Source organism: Megascapheus bottae, chromosome 6, assembly GCF_031878675.1.
Source record: "Megascapheus bottae isolate mThoBot1 chromosome 6, mThoBot2.hap1, whole genome shotgun sequence".
Taxonomy (NCBI): Eukaryota; Metazoa; Chordata; class Mammalia; order Rodentia; family Geomyidae; genus Megascapheus; species Megascapheus bottae.
In genome coordinates, this window is record NC_143514.1 from 76,059,905 (window position 1) to 76,082,084 (window position 22,180).

General features: G+C 43.3%; 1 protein-coding gene across 5 annotated transcripts in view; it reads right to left on the reverse strand.

Annotated features, from left to right (window-relative positions):
* Window positions 1–22,180, reverse strand: part of Prdm2 (PR/SET domain 2) — a 95,277-nt gene that overhangs the window by 47,926 nt on the left and 25,171 nt on the right. For 3 of the 5 annotated variants that reach the window (XM_090335777.1, XM_090335780.1, XM_090335778.1), the window contains 4 exons: window positions 20,649–20,766; window positions 17,700–17,803; window positions 9,238–9,390; window positions 1,975–2,101 (listed from right to left, as the gene is read on the reverse strand). In XM_090335777.1, the coding sequence (XP_090191903.1) occupies window positions 1,975–2,101; window positions 9,238–9,390; window positions 17,700–17,803; window positions 20,649–20,766 (502 nt within the window). Of the gene's footprint in view, window positions 1–1,536; window positions 1,632–1,974; window positions 2,102–9,237; window positions 9,391–17,699; window positions 17,804–20,648; window positions 20,767–22,180 lie in introns of those variants that run through there. The other 2 variants (XM_090335781.1, XM_090335779.1) reach the window with 2 other exon arrangements.

Sequence of the window (22,180 nt, forward strand, 5' to 3'; positions counted from 1 at the left end):
GAGAGAGAGAGCGAGCGCACGAGAGAGCGTGAGAGAGAGAGAGAGAGAGAGAGAGAGACACAGAGAGAGACAGAGAGAGAGAGACAGAGAGACAGACAGACAGACAGACACACACACACTTTAATTTATAATTTAAACTTTCTAAACTTTAGGTCACAAGAGAGCAAATAGTAAGTGTCCAAAACAGTTTGCCTGTATGTTCTGAGTGTGAGATTCACTCAGGTTTCTTTATTAAAACCAATGACTCAGCCAGCCGGTACTGTAGCTCACACCTATAACTAGCTACTCAGGAGGCTGAGATTTGAGGACCAGGATTCAAGGCCAGCCTGGGCACTAACTAAAAAGTCTGTGAGACTCTTAACTCCAAGTAATCACCAGAAAACCAGAAGTGGCACCGTGGATCAAGGGATAGGGTGGTAGCCTTGAGCTGAAGAGCTCAGGAACAACACCCAGGTCAAGTTGTAGGGACGAATCCTTGAGTTGAAAACCTAAGGGACAGCGCCCAGGCCCAGAGTTCAAGTCCCACTACCCATCCCCCTAAAAAACAAAACAAAAACCAATGACTCAATAGGTTGTACACTGCATGGAGTAGTTAAAAAAAGACTAAGAAATAATAATTTAACATTCAATAACCCAGCAATGTAGGCATGAATGTATAAGTTCATGTATCACTAATAAACAGAGATTTTCAGGTTTTCTCCACATTTAAGTAACAATAAATTAGGGATAAATACAAAGGAATGAAACAGCATCTAAGCATGCACACCCAAGTATGCCAAGCAGAGAAAAGTGTTAATATGAGTACTACTGAGCTACTAACACCCTTAAATAAATGACTGTGTTAATGTGCAGTGGGTATAGTAAAGAGCCTCCAGTCTTCAGCTCCTACAAATCACAACTTACCTGGAAGAGCTTCAAGCATATACAAAACGTAGTCTAAATAAAAGAACAAGTCATGTGAAGAGTTTACAAACACAGTTGGAACAGTTTAAAAATAAAAAGACCTGGAATTTTCTAAATTGTTACCACTCAATACAGAATCAGTGTCTAATGACTAAATGCAGGAATTGTAGGAACTTCAATAAACTCAAAAGTTAGTCACCACAAAGCCCATCCATCCTTTCTTGGGTGAATCTCTACTTGCATCATTCTGTGAGATACAAAGAACATGTCAATGAAAAATCAAAAATGGACTTATTGTGTACATTTTAAATACTGCTGCAAAAATTTCCCAAGATTAAGTCTCTTTTGTGATCTTATTTACAGTCTGACACAGTGTACTATGTTATGTTCTGGATTAAGGATAACCTCGTTTGTTCAGACATTACAAAAATTTACTTATGACCTTAGGAGGGCAGAAAAACCTAATGTACTTACTCTAAGAAAGGAACTACCGTGTCGTGCCTGGGTACAGTCCAAGCAGGGCTCTACACAAGACACCCACATCCACATTAAAATTCTACATAAAAAGTATTCCAACGACGGATCCGCATGCCAGCTGGAAATGTGATACAGCCAAGCAAACTATTTTCCTACCCACACATTACGTCCTCCCTTTGTAAGAGCAGCTCCCCTCTGCCTCCTGCTCGGGACCATCAGAGACCGGGACACGCCAGGACCAAGTCTAAATGACAAGCGGCCGCGGGCCCGACGCCCCCGGCCCCGCGGCCCGGCCCGACCCGCGTCCTCGGCTGCGGGCTGTCAGCGGGCCCGAGGGCGCCGGCCGGCCGGCGGGGCGGGCGGGCCGAGCCGGCAGCAGGCCGAGGCGCGCTCTCCGCCGCGCGGGCGCTCCCACACAAGTTCACTCGCAGCCCGAGCGCCCGACACGGCCGTGATTCAGCAGCGGGCCGGGCCGGGCCGGGCCGGGCACCAGAAAAGGTCACCGAGAAGCCGCGGCGCTGAGCCCGGCTCGCCAACCTGACGGCGGCGGAAGGGGTGGGCGCGGGCGCGGCGGGCGCCGGCCCGGGGTCCTACCTTTCCGGCTCTTCGGGGAGCTCCGCTTGCTCCGGGCGCTGGCTCTCTCTTCCTCAATCGCAGCTGCTATCTCGGGGTTGTCTTCCCCATTGTACCAGACCAGCAGCTCCTCGCCCGGCGCGATTGGCTGCAGAGAGAGACGAGACAAGCACGGGGCCAATCAGGGAGGCGGTTGTTGGCGGAGGCGGGGCGGCGCCGCGGCGGGCGGGAGCGGCGCGCCGGTGGCAAACAGCTGTCGGGCGGGTGCCGCCGCCGCCGCCGGACGCGCGCAGGAGGGGCCAGCTGAGAGGAAGGGCTCGCGGGCACGCGCGGGGAGGAGGGGCTCACGGACACGCGAGGGGTGGGAGGAAGGGCGTGCGAGCGGGCGCGCGCGGGAGGAGCCAGCGGGAGGAGGGACCCGGGGACGCGCGCTGGGCGAGAGGCGCTCGTGGTCACGCGCAGGCAGGCTTCTGGGCCCCGGGTGGGCGCGGCCGCGGGGGAGCGCGGCAGGATGGTCCCGAGTGCAGAGCTAGCTCTAGACTCGGCGCCGGGGCGTCCACGTCCCCACAGCCCCGACCCGCGCCAGGCTCCCGCCGCCGCCTCAGAGCCGGAGGGAGGGGTGACTGACAGCCGGGTGGGCGGGACGTTAGCGCAGTCAGGGAGGGCGGACGGAGGAGGGTCTGCGGGCCGCCGCTCCCGGCGGGGCTCGGCTCCCGTCCGTCCGTGCGAAGGCGACCGCCACACCTCACAACTTTGAGAACTCGGGAAAGGCCCACGATGCCACGCCGAGGGGGTCGTGCTTCCAGCACCAGTTCCTCCCAGCGCCCCCGTGGCTGGAGTGAGGGCTCACCAGGCAGAGCCACGCCCACCCCACCCCCAGAAGGCGGGGCAGCCTGCCCGTGTCTTTCTCTCAGGGACTCACCCCTCCCCAAACCCGGAGACCCAGAGTCCAGGAGTCCACCCTGCCTCTAAGGTAAATGAATGAACCAGCGACCTCAAGGCACCAAGGAAGAGAAAAAGGACAAGCGGAAATCCACCAGTGGGCAGTCATCCTCAGAAAACTAACCGGGACAAGACGCTCAGACTAGTAAGGGGAAGCCTGGAGGGTAACAGAGTGAGTGCTGTGCAACCTAGAAATAACTCTCCACAAAATTTAACTTCTTTGTAATGAGACAAGAGGCCATCACATGTCCCTCCTGAAGGGAGGCATACACTTCTGGGAGATTTCTACCTATAAGGTGTAAATGCAATTGAATCAGAAGACACCCAAGAACAGTTTTTATTCTGTAAAAAAAATAATTGTCAGTTTTCCTCAAAACTGAAAGGTTACCAAATTGAAAGCACCATCCAAGCTAAAGAGCCAGGACATAGGACATTCAAAGACCACAGCATTCTTTCCGGTAAGGAAAGATACACGGAGTGCAGTGTATAGACCAGCAGTGGAGTACAGTCTCGGTTCTGGCTCCCTGATTCTTTCCACTGTGTGGTGGTCAAGTGAGAGAATGAGCCAGCTGTGTGGGCCACAGCGCACCGGTCCTGAGGCATGAATTCAGGGCCTGGGTACTGTTGCTGAGATTTTTTTCACTCAAGGCTAGTACTTTACCCACTTGATCCACAGCACCACTTCCAGCTTTATTTTATTGACAGTTAATTAGAAGTAAGAGTCTCATGGCTTTTCTGCCCAGGCTGACTTTGGACTACTATCCTCAGATCTCAGCCTAAGTAATAGGATTACAGGTGTTCAGCCATTGGCACCCGATTGACTCTGCTTTTGTTAAGGAAAGGAAAATTCCACCTAAAAGGACAGTTTATATTGATGAAATGCATTTTCGTACTCCCAATCAGACCTCTGGAATTGAAGCCCCTTTGTACAACTACTTAAATCATATCTTAAAAAATCTAAAAAGTAAATGTTAGTTAAGAGACAATAATAGTTCCTCACTTCGATGCCTGGTTGTTTAAAGCACTTGAGAGGAATATACAGAACTCCTACGATGTAGTTCCCATTTCAAAATACTCTCAATTCTTCAAACTAAAAAGAGCCAGTTTCCTTTACTCCTCCAAAATGCTAAAAAGCTATCATTTTCTTATCTTTTCACCAACACATTCCTTTCCTCAATCAGTTTAACCTTAAAAAAATTTTTTAAGTGTATTAATGAGTTTAAAAAGCTCAGAAATACATTCTGGCTCTGACCAGCTAAACTGTTTCAAAAGTAAGTTACTTTTGGGCTGAGAGTTTGGCTTAGTGGTAGAGTGCCTGCCTAGCATACACGAACACCTGGGTTTGATTCCTTCTGGTTTGATTACTCGGTACCACATACATAGAAAAAGACAGAAATGGTGCTGTGTCTCAAGTGGCAGCATGCCAGCCTTGAGCAAAAAGTGTGCAAGGACAGTGCTCAGGCTCTGAGTTCAAGCCCCAGGACTGGCAAAAAAACAAAAACAAAAACAAAAAACAGTAAATTGCTTTTTAAAAATAAATTATTTCGGGGCCGGACTTTGGCTTAGTGGTAGAGTGCTTGCCTAGCATGCACGAAGACCCGAGTTCGATTCCTCGGTATCACATACATAGAAAAAAAGCTGGAAGTGGTGCTGAGGCTCAAGTGGTAGAGCTCTAGCCTTGAGAAAGCCCAAGGACAGTGCTCAAGCCCAGGACTCGCAAAACAACTAAATAAATGAAATAATTTCTAGATTATATAAATACCAAATACAGTTTATCCCTCTACCTTTTGGTTGTGACACTTATGAATGGACTGAGGACACATGTGTTTAACACGGTCCTCACATGAACATCATCACTGGAATGCCAGCTAGAGGCCACCACGGCATCCACAGGAATCCTCCCAGAATGAGCTCACCTATTCCCCGCTTCCTGTGTGTACATCCAGACCCCTGCAGGCATCGCCAGGGAGCTAGCCTTGGGCATCAGTACAGGGCCGGGGAATGTGGCTCAGTGGAAAAGCACTTGCCTTGTTTGTTCAAGGCTCTGGGTTCAATCCCCAGCAACAAAAGTAAAAGAAGAGAAAAAAAAATAGCCCAAGCTCTTGAAGTATTGGAGGATGCTCACTCCACCCAAGTTATTCTTGTTGCCAAACACACGCCATGAAACCACAGAACTCTACTTGTGTGGCATATGTAAAATGTTTTACACACCAATGGGTTGGTGAAATGTCAAAGAAGGACTGGATTTAACTTATTTACTACTAAATAGTTTTCAAAATTGTTGGTGGCTGAGATATTTAGACTATGGAGCAATATACTTCCCCGACTTTTATATTAAAGCAGCTGCATGGGTAAACAATACTTTATAAAGAGGAATTTTTTTTTTTTGGTGGGTCATGGGGCTTGAACTCGGCCTGGGCACTGCCCCTGGCTCTTCAGCTCAAGGCTACCACCCTACCCTTGAGCTAAGCCCCACTTTCCATTTTCTAGAGGTTAATTACAGATAAGAGTCTCAAGTTCTTCTGTGCCAAGGTTGGCTTTGAACATTGATCCTCAGATCTCAGCCTCCTGAGTAGCTAGGATTAAAGGTGTGAGCTACTTACTGCAGGCAAGAGGAAATTTTTTACAAAAAAAAAAAAAAACCCAAAGACTTACTTTTCTCCCGCCTGTATAATGCCATTTTAAAGTATTAACTCCTCTCATTTTCAAGGATTTCTTGTCTCAAATTTTGAGAGAAAAGCTGTGTCATTAAATAAAGGAAGTATAAATCTATAACCCAGGAGTTATTCAGAAGTGTGTTGTTCAGCTTCCAAGTATTTGAATGTTTTTTGACTTTTACTGCATTGTTCAGAACTAGTGTGACTCCACTATGATCAGATAGAATGCATGGAATTATATCAGTCCTCTCGTATCTGCTTAAGTTTTCTCTATGAACTATTATATAATCTATTTTGGAATGTGTTCCATGTGCTGCTGAGAAAAATGTATAAAGTTTCGACATTGGATGGAAGACTGTGTATATCTGTTAAGCCCAGCTGGGCTATGGTGTCGTTTAAATCGATGGTGTCTTTGCTTAACTTTTGTTGAGTTGGCATGTCATTTGGTGAGAGTGGCGTATTGAAGTCTCCCACTATGGTTGTGTTTGAGTCTATCTTGTTCCGTAATTCTAAGAGAGTCTGCTTGACGAATTTGGGTGCTCCCGTGTTGGGGGAGTAAATGTTTATAACTGTAATATTGTGGGTATGGATTGTACCCTTTACTAATATGTAGTGGCCATCTTTACCTTTATGTACTGATTTTACCGAGAAGTTAATTTTGTCGGAGATTAAGATTGCTACTCCTGCTTTTTTGCCCCGTGCGTTGGAGTGGAAAATTCTTTTCTATACTTTCACTTGAAGTTTGTTTCTATCTTCAGCAGTGAGGTGGGTCTCTTGGAGGCAACATATGGATGGGTCTTGTTTCTTAATCCAGTCTGCTGCTCTTTGTCTTTTGATTGGATTGTTCAGCCCGTTTACATTTAGGGAAATTATGGAGAAGTGGTCAGTATCCTTTGTCATTATTTATTTTTACTTCTGAGTTTCTTTCTCTCTCTTTTCCCTTTTGTGTTTAGTGATTTATAGGTAATTGCTTCTTGATGGGGGTTCTTGCTATTCTGCAATTTGTGCTTGGTTATTTAATATTTTTTTGTAATGCTGGTTTAGTGTGCATATATTCATATAGCTTCTCTTTGGAGTGAAATATTCTTGTTTCTCCCTCAAATGTAAATGCCAGTTTTGCTGGATATATCAGTCTGGGTTGGAAGTATAAATCTGTATTTTAAAAAGTAAAATCAAAAGACAATACATAGTTACACATCTTGTAGAAGGCAACACTCCATTCTGGGAGTTGTTCTGGGCAGCAGAAGCGCCTCTGTGCACCTACACCAACTAAAACCAGGAAGAGTCACTGGCTGCTGGTATTCACTGAGACTGCGATCCTGTGCCTGTGGTACATGACTAGGTTAGATCTTCACATTCAAAACACAGACAACAAGATTTTTAACCTTTCCAACTTTATCCTTTTACAATGCCAGACAACATGAATCACGTGTGCTGTTCTCTGGTCCCTGTACTCTACCCTTTATAAAAATCAAGTACACTCCCTTCTCTAAATCATCAGAACATTTAACCTTGAATTTTACTGAAACAATTGAGATTGATGCCCAGGTTTTCTTATTTCTGCAGCTAGTTGAGGGTGAGAAATCACTACGTACAGAGATTACCTCCCCTGCCTCCACAAGCCATTCTTGAGCGTGGTCTCTATGTCACGAGCAGAACTCAGCCTCTACTGTGGAATGGGCACAGGGTTGAAGACTCACATTCCTGCCTCTCCCCTTGGGCCATGGGGTCCTCCTGATATGGCCCCTATGTACCACCTCCTGTGACTCCTCCCTTTCTTCCAGCCCCGCTGGCCTCTGCTCTACTCTTTCAACAAAACAAAACAACCTCTCCAAACGAAAGCTCCCTATTGGTTCACAAATCAAGGTATTTCGTGTACTGGCCCATCTTCCTGCACTTCTTTTCCCCCAGCCCTTCTCAGGGCTGGCTCCCTTCTATGAGGGTATGGTAGGTGGAACTCAAATATCACTTCTCAGAAACATTTTCTCTAACCCTCGGGAGCCAAAGTAGGCTTCCCTCTATCTAGTCACTGTCTAAAGCACTGTTGTCTGGCATTATTTTGTCAATTTAGTTACTCATTATCTTTGTCCTTCTCTATAAAATGGACAGACATTTCATGGGGCTGGAGACCTTGCCTATCCTGCTTATTACTGTAGACAGTACTTGGTACACAGCAGACACGTGATCAATACTTGTCAAATTAATGAACAGATGAGTAAATGGACAGAGGCTTAACTATTAACTATGGAGAACTTCAAACAGCTTCTTTTCTTTGTTTTGGATTATTTTTTCAATGCTAGATGTAAGTGGCAAATGCTCTACACTGAGCTACATCCCCAGGCCTAAAACAGCTGTTAACTGCAGTACAAACAAAAGTGGTGCTGATGGTACCAACTACTTGGGTGGAATACAGAGACCAAAGAACAACACATTGATTCATTTACAACACCTAGAAAAACACACTTCCTGTTGTCAGAGAGGGGCCTGAAAGGTCTCATATGTCCTTGGGAAGATACCAGAGGTCAGAAATCAGAACCATGCTGTTTGAAAGTTAGGCAAAAGTAACAGTATCCTGGCCAGTAGGGTAGCACCCTTCTTACAGTGCCACTAGCATGCTAAATAGTGGCTTGGTTAGTTTTCATGACAAATGCAAGAATTTGTTTTTAGGTTAAGTATGCCAAAATCTGAAACCTGAAAAGCTCCTAATTTAAATTCAGCATAAGTGGAAAATTCCATGCTTAACCCTTAACCCCATGCATGTGGCAGGTCAGTCAAAAGACAAGGATACCAGAAATACTGTACTAACTGCCTCTAACTACATAAGCCATATAACAAGTGATTGTTGTCCTTAATGTACTATGTTATCTCTCATCTCTTTTGCTGTCCCTTGGTTATCTCATATTGTTATAGTATTTCACCTTGTATAGTATTTCACCTGATATATTGTATATATGCTTATTTGATTATTTGAAATAGGATAGGGAAGGGGGGAAAACAAGATGAAGGGCCAGGGGTGGGAGGAGGGAAATGGGGACCAAGACATGAGAAAGGGTATCAAGGGTTTGTTAAGTAATGCACCTTCTATCTGGTGAATATAATGTAACCGTTCTGTTAATTACAATAAAAAGTATATGGAAAAGAAAAAATTTAGCCTGAGAACTTTTTCTGGTGTGGTATGCAGACCTGCCAAAGGAAGACAGCAATACACAGGGCTTCCTACCTGTAACACTCTGCAATGTGTGGATTCCTCTCCCAGCCTGAACATCACTGTCCTTTCTTTCCTACTTCAACAGTTAATGTCTTCAAATAAAATTTTGACACAAGGAAGAAAGAAGCTCTGTTTTGAAGGAAAGGAAAGCCACCAATTCAAGCTGTGTGTGCACGGCTGGGAGGCGGGGGGGGGGGGGGAATATGGACAGGAGTGAGTGGCCACAGCAGTCTGCAGCTGGGTGCAGAATCAGCAGCATGTAATTACTCCATGCAATCTTCCTCGTACTTTTGCGCCCTGACCAACACAAAGTGGCAGCAACATGTATTTAACCAGAACTCAGAGCAGAGGTCACGTGACCCACCTCACCCATAATCCTTCCCTGGTCTCACAATCACTACTGTCAATGACAACTCAGACCCAACTTAGAAGAGGCATGCAGAGTAAAGGGCAGAAGGATAAATCCAATGCTGTTACCTTCAAAGTTTTATAGTAGATTGCTCTGTTGATCTCCAGTGGAAACAAATTCTGCTCTTGTCCTGAGCAAGCCCAGTTCACATAGCGCAGCCAGTTTCCCTTCTCTGGATCCGTGGCATCGACACACATCCACCCCAGGTTTGGATAGTACACCTTGGAAATGGGGAAATGAGCCTGGATTAAAACAGGGCTCCACTGTCAAGTTCAGAAACAGTGCATTTTCATTAAACACAAGTAACGCTAAGAGCATTTCAGAGGAACAAAAGCAACCAAGCAACAAAGAAAAAAAACACAAGGTGAAAAAGTGAAATCCAAAGTTATAATTCTCATTGTTTTTCTATTATTTTTCCCTCTAACCGTAAATGCACTGTAGCCAATATACTCCATCTCCAGATGGGTCCTACTTTAGCTAAAGTATGTCATCCAAACACATAATGACAAGTGACAACTCCAAGCCCCTTAAAATGGCAGCAGTGCTCAGCAGCAGCTTAATCCAAGGTTTCTGGAATGTTCTGCTAGTCCATGCACAGGTGGACTGCTGGACTACACAGTTCTAGCAAGGTGGACAAGAACTGAGCACCTTTGATGAACTGGCATCAGTATGCATTTGCATATGGAACTCACTACACGCTCAGTGTGTTAAACTCTGTGGCAGAGACCTCCTCCTCCAAGCACCATCGCAGACTCATCTCACAGCAGCTTCCCATACTGGCCTCTCTGTGCATAGCACTGCCTACTCACCCTGCTGCTGACTGCTCGTGGACACTCAATCTGACTTCCCCCTCTGTGGCGCCTTTAATACCTTAACCGGTGCTGGCCTGTAGTGAGCAAACACCAGCTAACCATGGTGCACTTGACTATGTGGCTACCAGCTAGCTAATGAACACCTATCACAAGACAGGGACAGGCCCAAAGGGCTGTGCAGCTCATTTACTTAACAGGAAGTTCCCAGATGAATACTTTCACTCATATAAATATCTCTGTGAGTTTATTAAAAACATGGATCATTTACTAAACACCTATCAGCACCAATCTGAAAAGAGGTTACCTATGTTGTTCAAGATTCCTTTCTGCCCCATTATCACATTTACCCTCTGCTCTCACAGGGACAGACACGGACAGATACATATGCACACATGGAAGACACAATAGGCCCCCAAATGGTAGGTCCTGAAGAGATAGTGTAACACGGCAAAACTAGGTTAAACTTAACATACCCAAACAACAAAAGTCCTTTTAGTTTAAATGTTTGAACATTTTGTTATGTTTGTTATGATAAAGCAAGCAGGCAGGGTAGAGGGATGGTCATGAAACAATGCCTGTCCACACAGGCTCAGAGATACCCCAGTGGACTTCAGGGCCCCCTCACATACCCTGGCACACTGACAGAGATCAGTAGGACTGCAGAGATACACATAGAGGTAGCTGCCAGAGAAACCCACAAATGAAGAGGGTGGCTAGACTATCCACATGTTTCAGGTCAACGCAGACTCTGTAGGAACTTCCTGGCTCACAAGTCGGTACAGACCTTTGCAAAAAGGAAAGTGTTCTAGTTGACTGAGTTCCTTATGCCCAGCTCCTAATGCTCCACAGGGGACTAAGGGATCTTCTAAGTATACTAGTATGCAAAAAGAAAACAACAACAACAACAAAACCCTGATTTTTACAGAAAAACCTTTTTAAATACAGGCACATAACTCACAAGGAACTACATATCTGAAAACTCATAAAAGAATAAATTTAGCCAGGGGCTGGTGGTTCATGCCTGTAATCCTAGCTACTTGGGAGGGGAAAGGGTAAAACTGGAGTATCATAGTTCAAAGCCAACTTTGAACAAGAAGGCTTATGAGACTCATCTCCAATTAAACACCAAAAAAAGCCAGAAGTGGAGCTGTGGCTCAAATGGTAGAGCACCAACTTTGAGCACAAAAGCTCAGGGACACTGTTCAAGCTTCAGAACTGGCATTTTTTTTTTTTTTGCCAGTCCTGGGCCTGAGCTCAGGGCCAGGAGTTTGGCCTAGTGGTAGAGTACTTACCTAGCATGCACAAAGATCCGGATCGACCCCTTGGTACCACATACACAGAAAAAGCCAGAATTGGTGCTGTGGCTCAAGTGGCAGAGCACTAGTCTTGAGCCAAACATGTCTAAGGACAGTGTCCAGGCCATGAGTTCACACAAGGACAGCAAAAAAAAAAAAAAAAAGTTTTCACCTATTAAACTGAAAACAAGTACTTAAGAAAAGGAATACTTGGGAGGACGTGTGTGAAAGCAGATATTCTGACCAAGTACTAATGATCAAAGAACACTCTGGTAGGATTTTTCTTCTTTTCAGATACAATACCAGGACTTAAATGCTACCTGCTGAAAATGGTGCTGTGGCTCAAGTGGTAGAACTCTAGCCTTGAGAAAGCCCAAGGGCAGTGCTCAGCCCTGCGTTCAAGCCCCAGAATTGACCCCCCCCCCAAAAAAAAAATTCAGACACTTTAAGCAGGGTGCAGTGGCTCACACCTGTCATCCTAGCTACTCAGGAGGCTGAGATCTGAGGATTGAGGTTCAAAGCCAGCCTGGGCTCTAAAGTCCTTTAGACTTTTATCTCCAGTTAACCACTAGAAAACCAGAAGTGGCTCTGTGGCTCAAGGGGTAGAGTGGTAGGCTAGAGCTGAAGACTTCAGGGACAACACCCAGGCTCAGACTTTAAGTCCCACAACCAATAACAACAACAAGAAAGCTACTTGCTGTTCTCACTAACTGGCTAGTGCTCTACCAACTAAACCATGCCTCTAAGGCATGGATTTTTTTTTCTTTTGTCAGTCCTAGGGCTTAAACACAGGGATTATGCACAGGTCCCAGGGCTTTTTAGCTCAAGGCTAGTGCTCTATCACCAGGAAGCAACAGCTCTACTTCTAGTTTGTAGGTAGTTATCTGAAGATGAGTCTCATATTGCTTAAGCTGGCACAGTGGCTCACACTTGTAATCCTAGCTACTCAGGAGGCTGAGATCTGAGGATCAAGGTTCAAAACCAGTCTGGGCACAAAAGGACCTGAGACTCTTATCTCTAAATAACCTCTAGAAAACAGGAAGTGGGGCTTGACTCAAGGGTAGGGAGGTAGTCTTGAGCTGATGAGCTCAGGGACAGGGCCCTGGCCAAGTTCAAGCCCCATAACCCACTCCCGCCAAAGAAAGTCTCATAGCCTTCTCTGCCTGATCATCAGATATCAGCCTCTTAAGTCTCCTAGGTAGCCAGGATTATAGTTGTAAACCAACAGTGCCCAGCCCCCCAGGATTTTTATTTTTTGATAAAATTTAGCTATACCTGAACGAAAGAAAATGTTCTATACACATGTTTAATCTGAAAATACACTTAGAAAACTTACTACGTGATAACCGGACCACTGTACTCTGATATGCATACAACGATGTTCGTAGCCATGTGGCTTACTACTAACACTCCCAAATCATGGAAAGATGGAAGACAGTATTGGATTAGCTCAGTACATTATAGCCTGTGCATGCAGCAAAATACAAATATACACCAAAAAGCTGTACACATGACTAACTGGATTACACAGAAGCTTACTTTCTGTTAGATATTTCTACACTGCTCAATTTTATTCAGTGAACATGCATCATTTCTGTAATCAACGGAAAATAAAAATACCACAAGAAACCCATTATTTTGTAGTTAATATAAATATATATAACATATTTATAAGTTAATGTATATCTTAATTTTTAAAAAGGAAAAACTAAATAGATGTTGTATAAGTCCATTTACTGAAAAATATCCACAATAAATTTGTCACTAAATAAAGCATTTCTGGAAAGAATGAGTTGTTTTAACTATGAATATATGAAGAGAAAAATAAAAAACAAATAAAAAATAATGCTCCCCTCAGCCCAAGTAGGAAACTTCCGATTGCTATTTTCTTTTCTTTTTTTGAGTCTCTCCATGTTCGTCACTGATGTGTGCGCGTGCATGCGTGTGCGTGTGCCAGTCCTGGGGCTTGAACTCAGGGCCTAAGTGCTATCCCTTAGCCTCTTTGTACTCAAGGTTAGTGCTCTACCACTTGAGCTGTAGTACCACTTCCAGCTTTTTTCAGAGTAGTTTAATGCCTAAAAATAAGTCTCAATGACTTTTCTGCCAGGACTGGCTTGGAACCACAATCCTCATATCTCAGCCTCCTGAGCAGCTAGATTACAGGCCTGGCCCTTCAATGATTTAGGAGAATGTGTACCACAAAGAAAGGGGAAGGATAAGAAGAGTAACCCAGACAGGCGCAGTGGCTCACAACTGTAATCCTAGCTACTCAGGAGGCTGATATCTGAGAATCACAGTTCAAAGCCAGCCCAGGCAACCAAAAAGTAAGATGACCAAAAAGGAAAAAAGAAAAGTAACCCAGACTTTTGGAAAGCAGGTAGCTAAGGTCTGCTGAATGCTAGGCCCTCTTTTTTTTTTTTTTTTTTTTTTGCCAGTCCTGGGCTTAAGCTCAGGGCCTGAGGACTGTCCTTCGATTTTTCTCAAGGCTAGAGCTCTACCACTTGAGCTTCAGCACCACTTCTGGCTTTTTCTAAGTATGTACCAAGGAATTGAACCAGGGTCTTCGTGCATGCTAGGCAAGCACTCTACCACTAAGCCAAACTCCCGGCCCCTAGGCCCTCTTTTATATCTTTTTGTATTATTCTATATACTGATTTTCTAAAAGAAAACAGTGGAATATAGCTTTCTTGTTTGTATTGAGTTTGATGTTGTAATTAGGATCTGGAATAAAAGGTTCTGACAGAAGTCACCTCTTAGTCAAACTTGGTTTCCAAGGACTTCAATTTTGCTGACTGACACATAGAACTTACTTTCACGATCCGACAAGATTTTGTTTAATGTAACTAAATTAAAACTGCCAGTCCCCATCAGCCAGGGTAGAGGAAAGACAGTGAAAAGCCAACTACTCTTCCTTCTAAGCAATGACAGAAGGTCTCCCACCTTAGTTCAAACTCAAGAACTGACATGTAAAAAGTCTATTTCCAGATCTTCATGGTGAGTTCTGCACTCTAAGGAGAAATACTACATAAATCAAAGATGTTTTTCCTGATAATTAGATTATTTTCCAATCCATAAAATAATTCCTTTCAAAACACCAGTGTTTCTGGATCATGGACTACATTGCTGACAAGTAAACTGACTTGACTAAAACTCCTCTTTTGGCAAAGAACTAGCAAGAGAAGTCCCGCTATACAAAGCACCAGGCTTTACAACCTTCAGAGAATCTAGGTAGACAGGTTGAATCTAAGTAGACACTGCCCAGAATACCCAAAGCACACCAAACTTATCCGTTATCCCAAGTTATCAAGGCCCTCTCTGCCTCTGTCACTCAACAGAGACCAAGTGCCACTCAATTTTGTTCAGTTTAGCAATCATTTTTGAAATAGTTACAGAATACAAAGTAATTTAAATTCAAAATTTAACACAAAGACTTGGGGGAGTGTAAGGCTCATCTCAACCTGAAAGTTGACAGTATAAGGAGGTGTCTTCATTGTCTTAATTTCTAGGAGTGAAGGGAGTTCTGTCACAACTGATTGCCTACTGCAAACTGGGGTTGGTATAGGGTGTTCCTAGCCAATAGACTAGGATTCAAGTGATGGTATTCTGTGTAAAGTGAATGAGAGGTTGGGTTTGTTGTTGTTTTCATTTACAACGTGAATAAATGTGTTCATACATAGAGCAAAACATAAATGAACAGGAAGGCCTTACTTCAGTTTGTTCTCTAAATGGCATGAAGCTGTAATTTTTAATGTGTGTTTAAAGTGGAACATTTACTAAATTTTGAGTTTGTTGCACAAATAAAATACAAAGAGAAGCAGGGAATTATCTGTTAAAAAGAACACATTGTTTGTAATCCTCTCACACCTGTCATCCTCACTACTCAGGAGGTTGAGATCTGAGGATCAAGGTTCAAAGCCAGCCCGGCACAAAAAGGACCTGAGACTCTTCTCTCCAATTAACCTCTAGAAAATGGGAAGTGAGGCTTGGCTCAAGGGTAGGGCAGTAGCCTTGAGCTAAAGAGCTCAGACAACACCCAGGTCCAGAGCTAGGGAAGGTAGCCTTAAGCTGAAGAGCTCAGGGACAGTGCCCTGGCCAAGTTCAAGCCCCATGACCCACAAAAAAAAAAAAAAAACAAAAAACAAACAAAAAAAAAAAACACCAAAAACACATTGTTGTTTTTTTCCAAAAAAAGTTCAAAAGGTTAAAAGTACTGAGTTTCATAAGGCTATGGAGAAATACACGAGAGACAGGAACATGACCATTGTGGAGAATAGTTTGTAGAAGTTCCCAAATATTGGGGGGAGGGAAATAGGTACCAAGACATGTGAAAGGGTATCAATGTATGCGAATTAATGCACCTTCTATCTGGCAAATATCATGTAACCCTTTTACTAATTACAATAAAAAAATTTTTTAAAAAAAAAGAAGTTCCCAAATATTAAAGAGTAAATAACTTTAAGTCTGACTTCATGTTTATATTTTTCTGTACTGCTCAGATTACTCTGTAATGAACATACATTACCTTCAAATGTCAAATGTACCCTACATAAGCAACAATGACACATCAACACGGGTTTCACACAACAGCAGTGCCCTTGTGAGGACAAAATATGGATGGCAGGGAAAGCTGTGGATGTGAGCAGTGGCAGACAGAAAGGCTCTGGTTTAGTGGGTCCCAAAATACAGCATTGGGGAAACATAATCCCCATGTAACAGCATTGAGATTCAGGCTAACTGGAGACATTTAGGTCATGATGAAGGGATTATGCCAGTAACAAAAGGGCTTGAGGCGATGTGTTCAATCTCCTGCCCCACCTTGTCCTGTGCTGCTTTACCAAGATGTACCTAGAACTCAGTCTCATCAGCCTGCAGCACTGTGGGCCAAGCATGTTGTGGTATCTTATTACAGCAGGATAGAAACCTTCAGATCAGTATCTAGGAAACTAAAATGCCTTTTTTAAAGTCTATTTTTAAAAGATTATTATTTTTTTTGCCAATCCTGGGGCTTGAACCCAGGGCCTGGGCACTGTCCTTGAACATTTTTTGCTCAAGGCTAGCGCTCTGCCATTTGAGCCATAGTGCCACTTCTGGCTTTTTCTGTGTCTGTGGTTCCCAGGAATCAAACCCAGGGCCTCTTGCATGTGAGGTGAGTACTCTACCACTAGGCTACGTTCCCAGCCCTAGGAAATTCCTGAAAGCAAAAATGTACTTTCTTTTGGAGCATAATTTTGTGGTGGAGACATTTTTAATGATGCAGACATGGTCTTTACTAATCAAAGCATTTCTTGCCCGGGCAATCTTTCTACAGTTAGAGCTGTGACCTCAAAGTGGTGAAACAGCATAATACAATCACTGTCGTGGTAAATCCTGTTTCCTAAGGCCCCTAGGTTCTCTGTCAGAAGGTATGTTCTACATGATTACAGGAAACACTATGGCTCAAAGGGGCTGGGAACAACAATGAGATCAACCCAAGAATCCTGCCGTAGCCTTGAGGAAACAGCCCTGCCTCCAATCCCCCCATGCCCCAGCTTTCTAAGCCAAGTGCCTACACACTTCCTAGCCATATTTTTCTTTCAGGCTTTTATAGGTCGACAGGTAAGGAAACAGTTGTGAGAGCTTATCATCTCACAGTTGAACTTGTTTTAAAAGGATTTACACTGTGGAGGCCCTCTGAGACTAAGAGCTCACCCAAGGCAGTGACCTGAACTCTGTTCTACATGAGTGCAGGGTTCCATTCAGTACCCTGGGAACAAGTTCTATCTTTACAACTTTCCTAGTGAAATGTGTCCTAGTATCACCATTTTTTTTTTCAACTGAAGTACTTGCAGCTCTGAGACTAAACAGGCTGCTCCAAGTCTGCAAGCTAGAAGCAGGACCGGAACCCAGGCAAGGGTGCAAACATTTGTAACTGCCCTCATGCTGGGCAGGAGATGCTCATCTAGCTGGGACTGTTTCCTGGTTGTTCCTCTAAAAAGGATGTGCTGGCTACCCAGACTGTTAGAAGAACACAAAAGAGAAAGAGTAGCTTGTGCAAAACTAAAAGCTCCATAACGTGACTGACTCTGACCACCCTGGTAACAGAGAAGTGATATTCTGAAACAGTGACTCCGCTATAGCTATCTGCAGTGCGTGCTGTTTATATTGTGTATCTGGTGTTACCTGTAAAGTGACAGACCAAAACACAGGAAGTTCAGGCCTATAGCGCAAAGCAGAACACCTGGACAAAGAAATATAGAGAACAGATTTGGCATTTTCTGTTGAGGAGAGCAGAGATACTTCAAAAATAGAATACATATATAGTCTGTATCCAGAAAAATGTATCTGATGGTTATTTTTGCTTCAAACTATCCCATTGTAAGAACACAGAAGTGATGTCTCTATACTGTGCAGACCACTCATAAGCGAAGCTGGAGCTTGCCTTACCTCCCACATGTACACATTGTTCTTCACCTGGGATCTCTTCTTCTTTTCACCAACGAATGGCCCAAACTTTTTCCCTTTTAAAATTGGTTTAGTGGCCCATACACCTAGGAAATAAAATCAATATTTTTATAGTTTATTGTGGTTGTTTTAAAGACTGAAAACATTAAAGTCAACTCCATTTCACAAAACAGTTAAAAGGCTAGATTGCCTGAATAACAAAAATAAAACAAGGGGGCGGGGCAAAAAAATAAATAAAACAAAATATTAAATTAATAGTGACCAAGTAAAATCATATTAAACCACATTCTTAAGGGGCTTTTGATTTCAATTGATTCTACAGATACTTTCTGTAAAGTACTTCCATTGTTTTATAACTAGATAAGAGTTTTATGATTTGTGCATAACAAACATAAGATAATCACTTCTGCCTGAAGAAAAACATGATCATAAGTAAAGAAAAATATTAGTCTATCTACAGATTTTGTAAAGGATTCCTGACAATATGACAGCTGGGAAAACTTGATTTCAGTTTCTAACAGCCAGAACACACGCCCATCACCTATGCGCTGGCCAGGGAACCCAGAGCCACAGGCTGGAATCTGGCAGTGTGCTCCACAGGTACCGTCATCTTTGGGCTTCAGGCTCCTTACCTTCAGGGTGGGAAGTAGAGGCAAGACTAGGATATAAGAAATTCACTTTTATCTAAGCCTGCTTTGAACAAATAAATTTGATGATACTACCGGCAATTGATATGCAATCAACTTTCTTTTTTAAAATTTTGTAGGATACAGTGCCAATTCAAAGGTTTAAATGTAAGACCTCATACTCTTAGTTGACTTTTGTACACTTGGTTTCACTTTTTTACAGCTAGTACTCTACTACTTGAATCACAGGCCCACTTGTGGTTTTTTGGACAACTGGAATCTCAAGAATTTGGGCTGGGAATAGGGCTTAATGATAGAGTGCACCTAGCATGAACGAAGCCTGGGTTTTGATTCCTTGGTACCACATACACAGAAAAAACTGGAAGGGGAGTGGCTCAAGTGGTAGAGCTCTAGCCTTGAGAAAGCCCAAGGCCACTACTCAGTCCCTGAGTTCATGCCTCAAAACAGGCAAAAAAAAAAAGGGCCAGGAGTTTGGCCTAGTGGTAGAGTGCTTGCCTAGCATGCACAAAGACCCGGGTTCAATTCCTCAGCACCACATACATAGAAAAAAGCCAGAAGTGGTGCTGAGGCTCAAGTGGTAGAGCTCTAGCCTTGAGAAAGTCCTAGGACAGTGCTCAGGCCCTGAGCTCAAGCCCAGGACTGGCAAAAAAAAAAAGATTTTGTCCTAGCTGGCTCCTGAGATTCGCAGATCTCAGACTCCTGAGTAGTTAAGATTACAGGTGTGAACTACCAGTGTCTGGCTAAAAATCAATTTCCTGAGCTTCTTTTACTCAAAGCTAGCACTCTACCACTTGACCCACAGTGTCACTTCTGCCTTTTTCTGTTTATGTGGTACTGAGGAATTGAACCCTGGGCTTCATGCATGCTAGGGAAGCACCCTACCAATAAGCTACATTCCCAGACAAAATCAACCATTTTTACTTGAATACTACAAATACTCCAATTACTCAATGACTAAACTTTGAATGAAAATTTAGGAAACTTACTAATTAAAGCAATTCATATGTATATACAGAAGTATATCTAAAAAGCAAAACAAACAGGATATAAACATGGTATCTTTCAGGAATAAATTTTTATATTCTGCTCCTTTAACTTTCTATCCAAAAACAAGGCAACAAAACCTGAGTGATCCTACTGCAGATGAATGGATACAGAAAATGTGATCTATATACACACACATATATATATATACATACATAGACACACACACACACACACACACACACACACACAATGGAATTCTACATAGCCAATAGACAAGATAAAATAATGGCATTTGCAGGGAAGTGGATGAATCTAGAGCAAATCATGTTGAGTGAGACAAGTTGAGACCAAAGGAACAAAAGGCGCATGGTATTCTTAATATGTGGCTATTAGATCCAAACAGTACAAGAGCGAGGACTCAATATTTGTGCACCCAATGCTATGGACATGGTATTGGAAATATAAACACAACTACATAGACATAATAAAAATCTATGACTCTATAGACATAATGTCTTATTACATAGATTAATATGTATCTATGACATATAAACCCTCAGCCTAATTTTAATTATGTTCTAAAATCTAAGTGCCAGCGATTGTATATAGAGATTCCCTTCTTGATGTAAAAATCGATGTTAATAAGTTCTTTAATAAAAAACAAACAAACTGGTCCACAAGTGTAGAGAGTCATTCCCTAAAATGTAAAAATAATTTATTTTCCATATATTTTTCCTTCTGAAATCGTTGTTAAAATTTGAGCCAGGCTAGAAATTACCAAATAAAAGAAAATTTCTAATTCTAAAAAACAAACAAACAAAAACCTGAGTGATGTAAGCTTGCGTGTAGTCAACATGAAATCTCAGACAGAGGCATTTGAACACACTGCTCATGTCTCTCATTGAAATACCTATTGAGGGTCTACAAAAAGCCTAGTACTGTAGACATAAGTAAGAAACCAAGGCATCCACAAACAATGACAGGGGCAGAGGGAAAGAAAGCTACAAAGCCATGAAATAAACATAATAACATAACCATATGAGTTACGTTTTGTGGGAAGAGGCCCACAGAGATGAGGAGTGTGAATCGAGAAGGGTGGGGCTTAAGGTGGAAGTGGAGATGCATCCCTACTTTCATCCTCTATGTCCATCTTGGATTTGTTAAGGGGAAAACACATCAACACCACACAGTCTAAGTGAAGGACAGATGTATAAGAAGAGTGCCTGTTGCACGTGCTCCCACAGGAAGCTGAGCTGCCTGCTCTTCACTGCCTGTCTCTCTGTGACTGAGTACTCACCAATCCGGGCCTTGTCCACAGCAGAGGGTAAAAGCCTTACTTCCTCTGGAAGTCCTCGCAACACGTGTTCAGGTACCTCAGCCAGCGTCTCAGTGGCTGCTGCAGGCTCAGTAGCATTCTGTAAATCAAGAAACAAAGGATCATACCAAAGGATCATAGTGTTTCTGAGTCTCTCTTTCTGGTCCAATAAACAAGTTTGTAAAACTGCAACTGAAATCTGAAAGAGGTAACCAGACTAAAACCCAACATCAAGCATTCAGTAGTTCCACTGATGCTTGTTTGTGAAGGTACAGAGGAAACCACTGCAACCTTCAAGCTCATCTATGTGGACTACTGCATTCCCACTACCTAGAAACATTTGTAAAATGCCTGAATCTATAGCACCACAATGCTAACAATTCTAACAGACTCGCACGGCAAAAATGCATCTTGAGTTTCCTTTTAAATCAAAGGTTAAAAGCAGCATATCTGCGCAATTAAAAACTAAAATCAATATGCTCCATTAAAACAAACAAAACTATGTTGAGCCTATCTTGTAATGGCTGCGCTGACCTGGGCACCAGTGGCTCATACCTGTAATTCTAGCTACTTAGAAGGCTGAGAGCTGAAGATGGAGATTCAAAACCAGCCTGGGAAGATAAATTCAAGAGACTCTTATCTACAATTAATCAGCAAACAGCTAGAAATGGGGGCGTGGTTCAAATGGTAATCACCAATTATGAGCAAACACACACACATACACACACACACACACACACACACACACACACTCAAAGTGAAAGTTCAAGGCCAGACCTGAGCAGGGCAGAATATTCCACCAAGAAAAAGGCAGCCCTGTGGTCTTTCTTGTGAGTACGACTGTCCCGGTCATGCAGCACCTGACCACTGTATAGGGCCAAGTCACCCTCACCCCCTAGCAATCACCGAAAACAGTTTAACACAGTTACTTGTCCAAATTTAGGCTGGGACTGATCATTCTTAAGAAATAAGATTGCCGGCTGGGAGTTTGGCCTAGTGGCAGAGTGCTTGCCTAGCATGCATGTAGATTGGGGTTTGATTCTTTGGTATCACAAACACAGAAAAAGTCGGAAATGGTGCTGTGGCTCAAATGGTAGAGCTCTTGTCTTAAAAAAAAAGCCCAAGGACAGTGCTCAGCCCCTGACTGAGTTCAAGTCCTGGGACTGGCAAAAGAAGAAGAAAGAAGAAAGAAGAAAGAAGAAGAAGAAGAAGTAGTAGAGGAGAAGGAGGAGGAGGAGGAGGAGGAGGAGGAGGAGGAGGAGGAGGAGGAGGAGGAGGAAGAGGAGGAAGAAATAAGATTGCTATTAGGTAAAAACGTAAGGCAGGGGAACATTGCTGTTACTTTAGGAATAACTTTGAAATCAACGGGAAATGTAGTGTCTATTCATTGTCACACACACAAGAGCTCACTGGGTCTGACAGCCCATGAAAGGCTGCAAACATGATGGGTTTTGTAGTCTGAGTACTCTGACCTCATGACAAAGGTAAACACAAGGACCAGCAAAGGAGCCAAC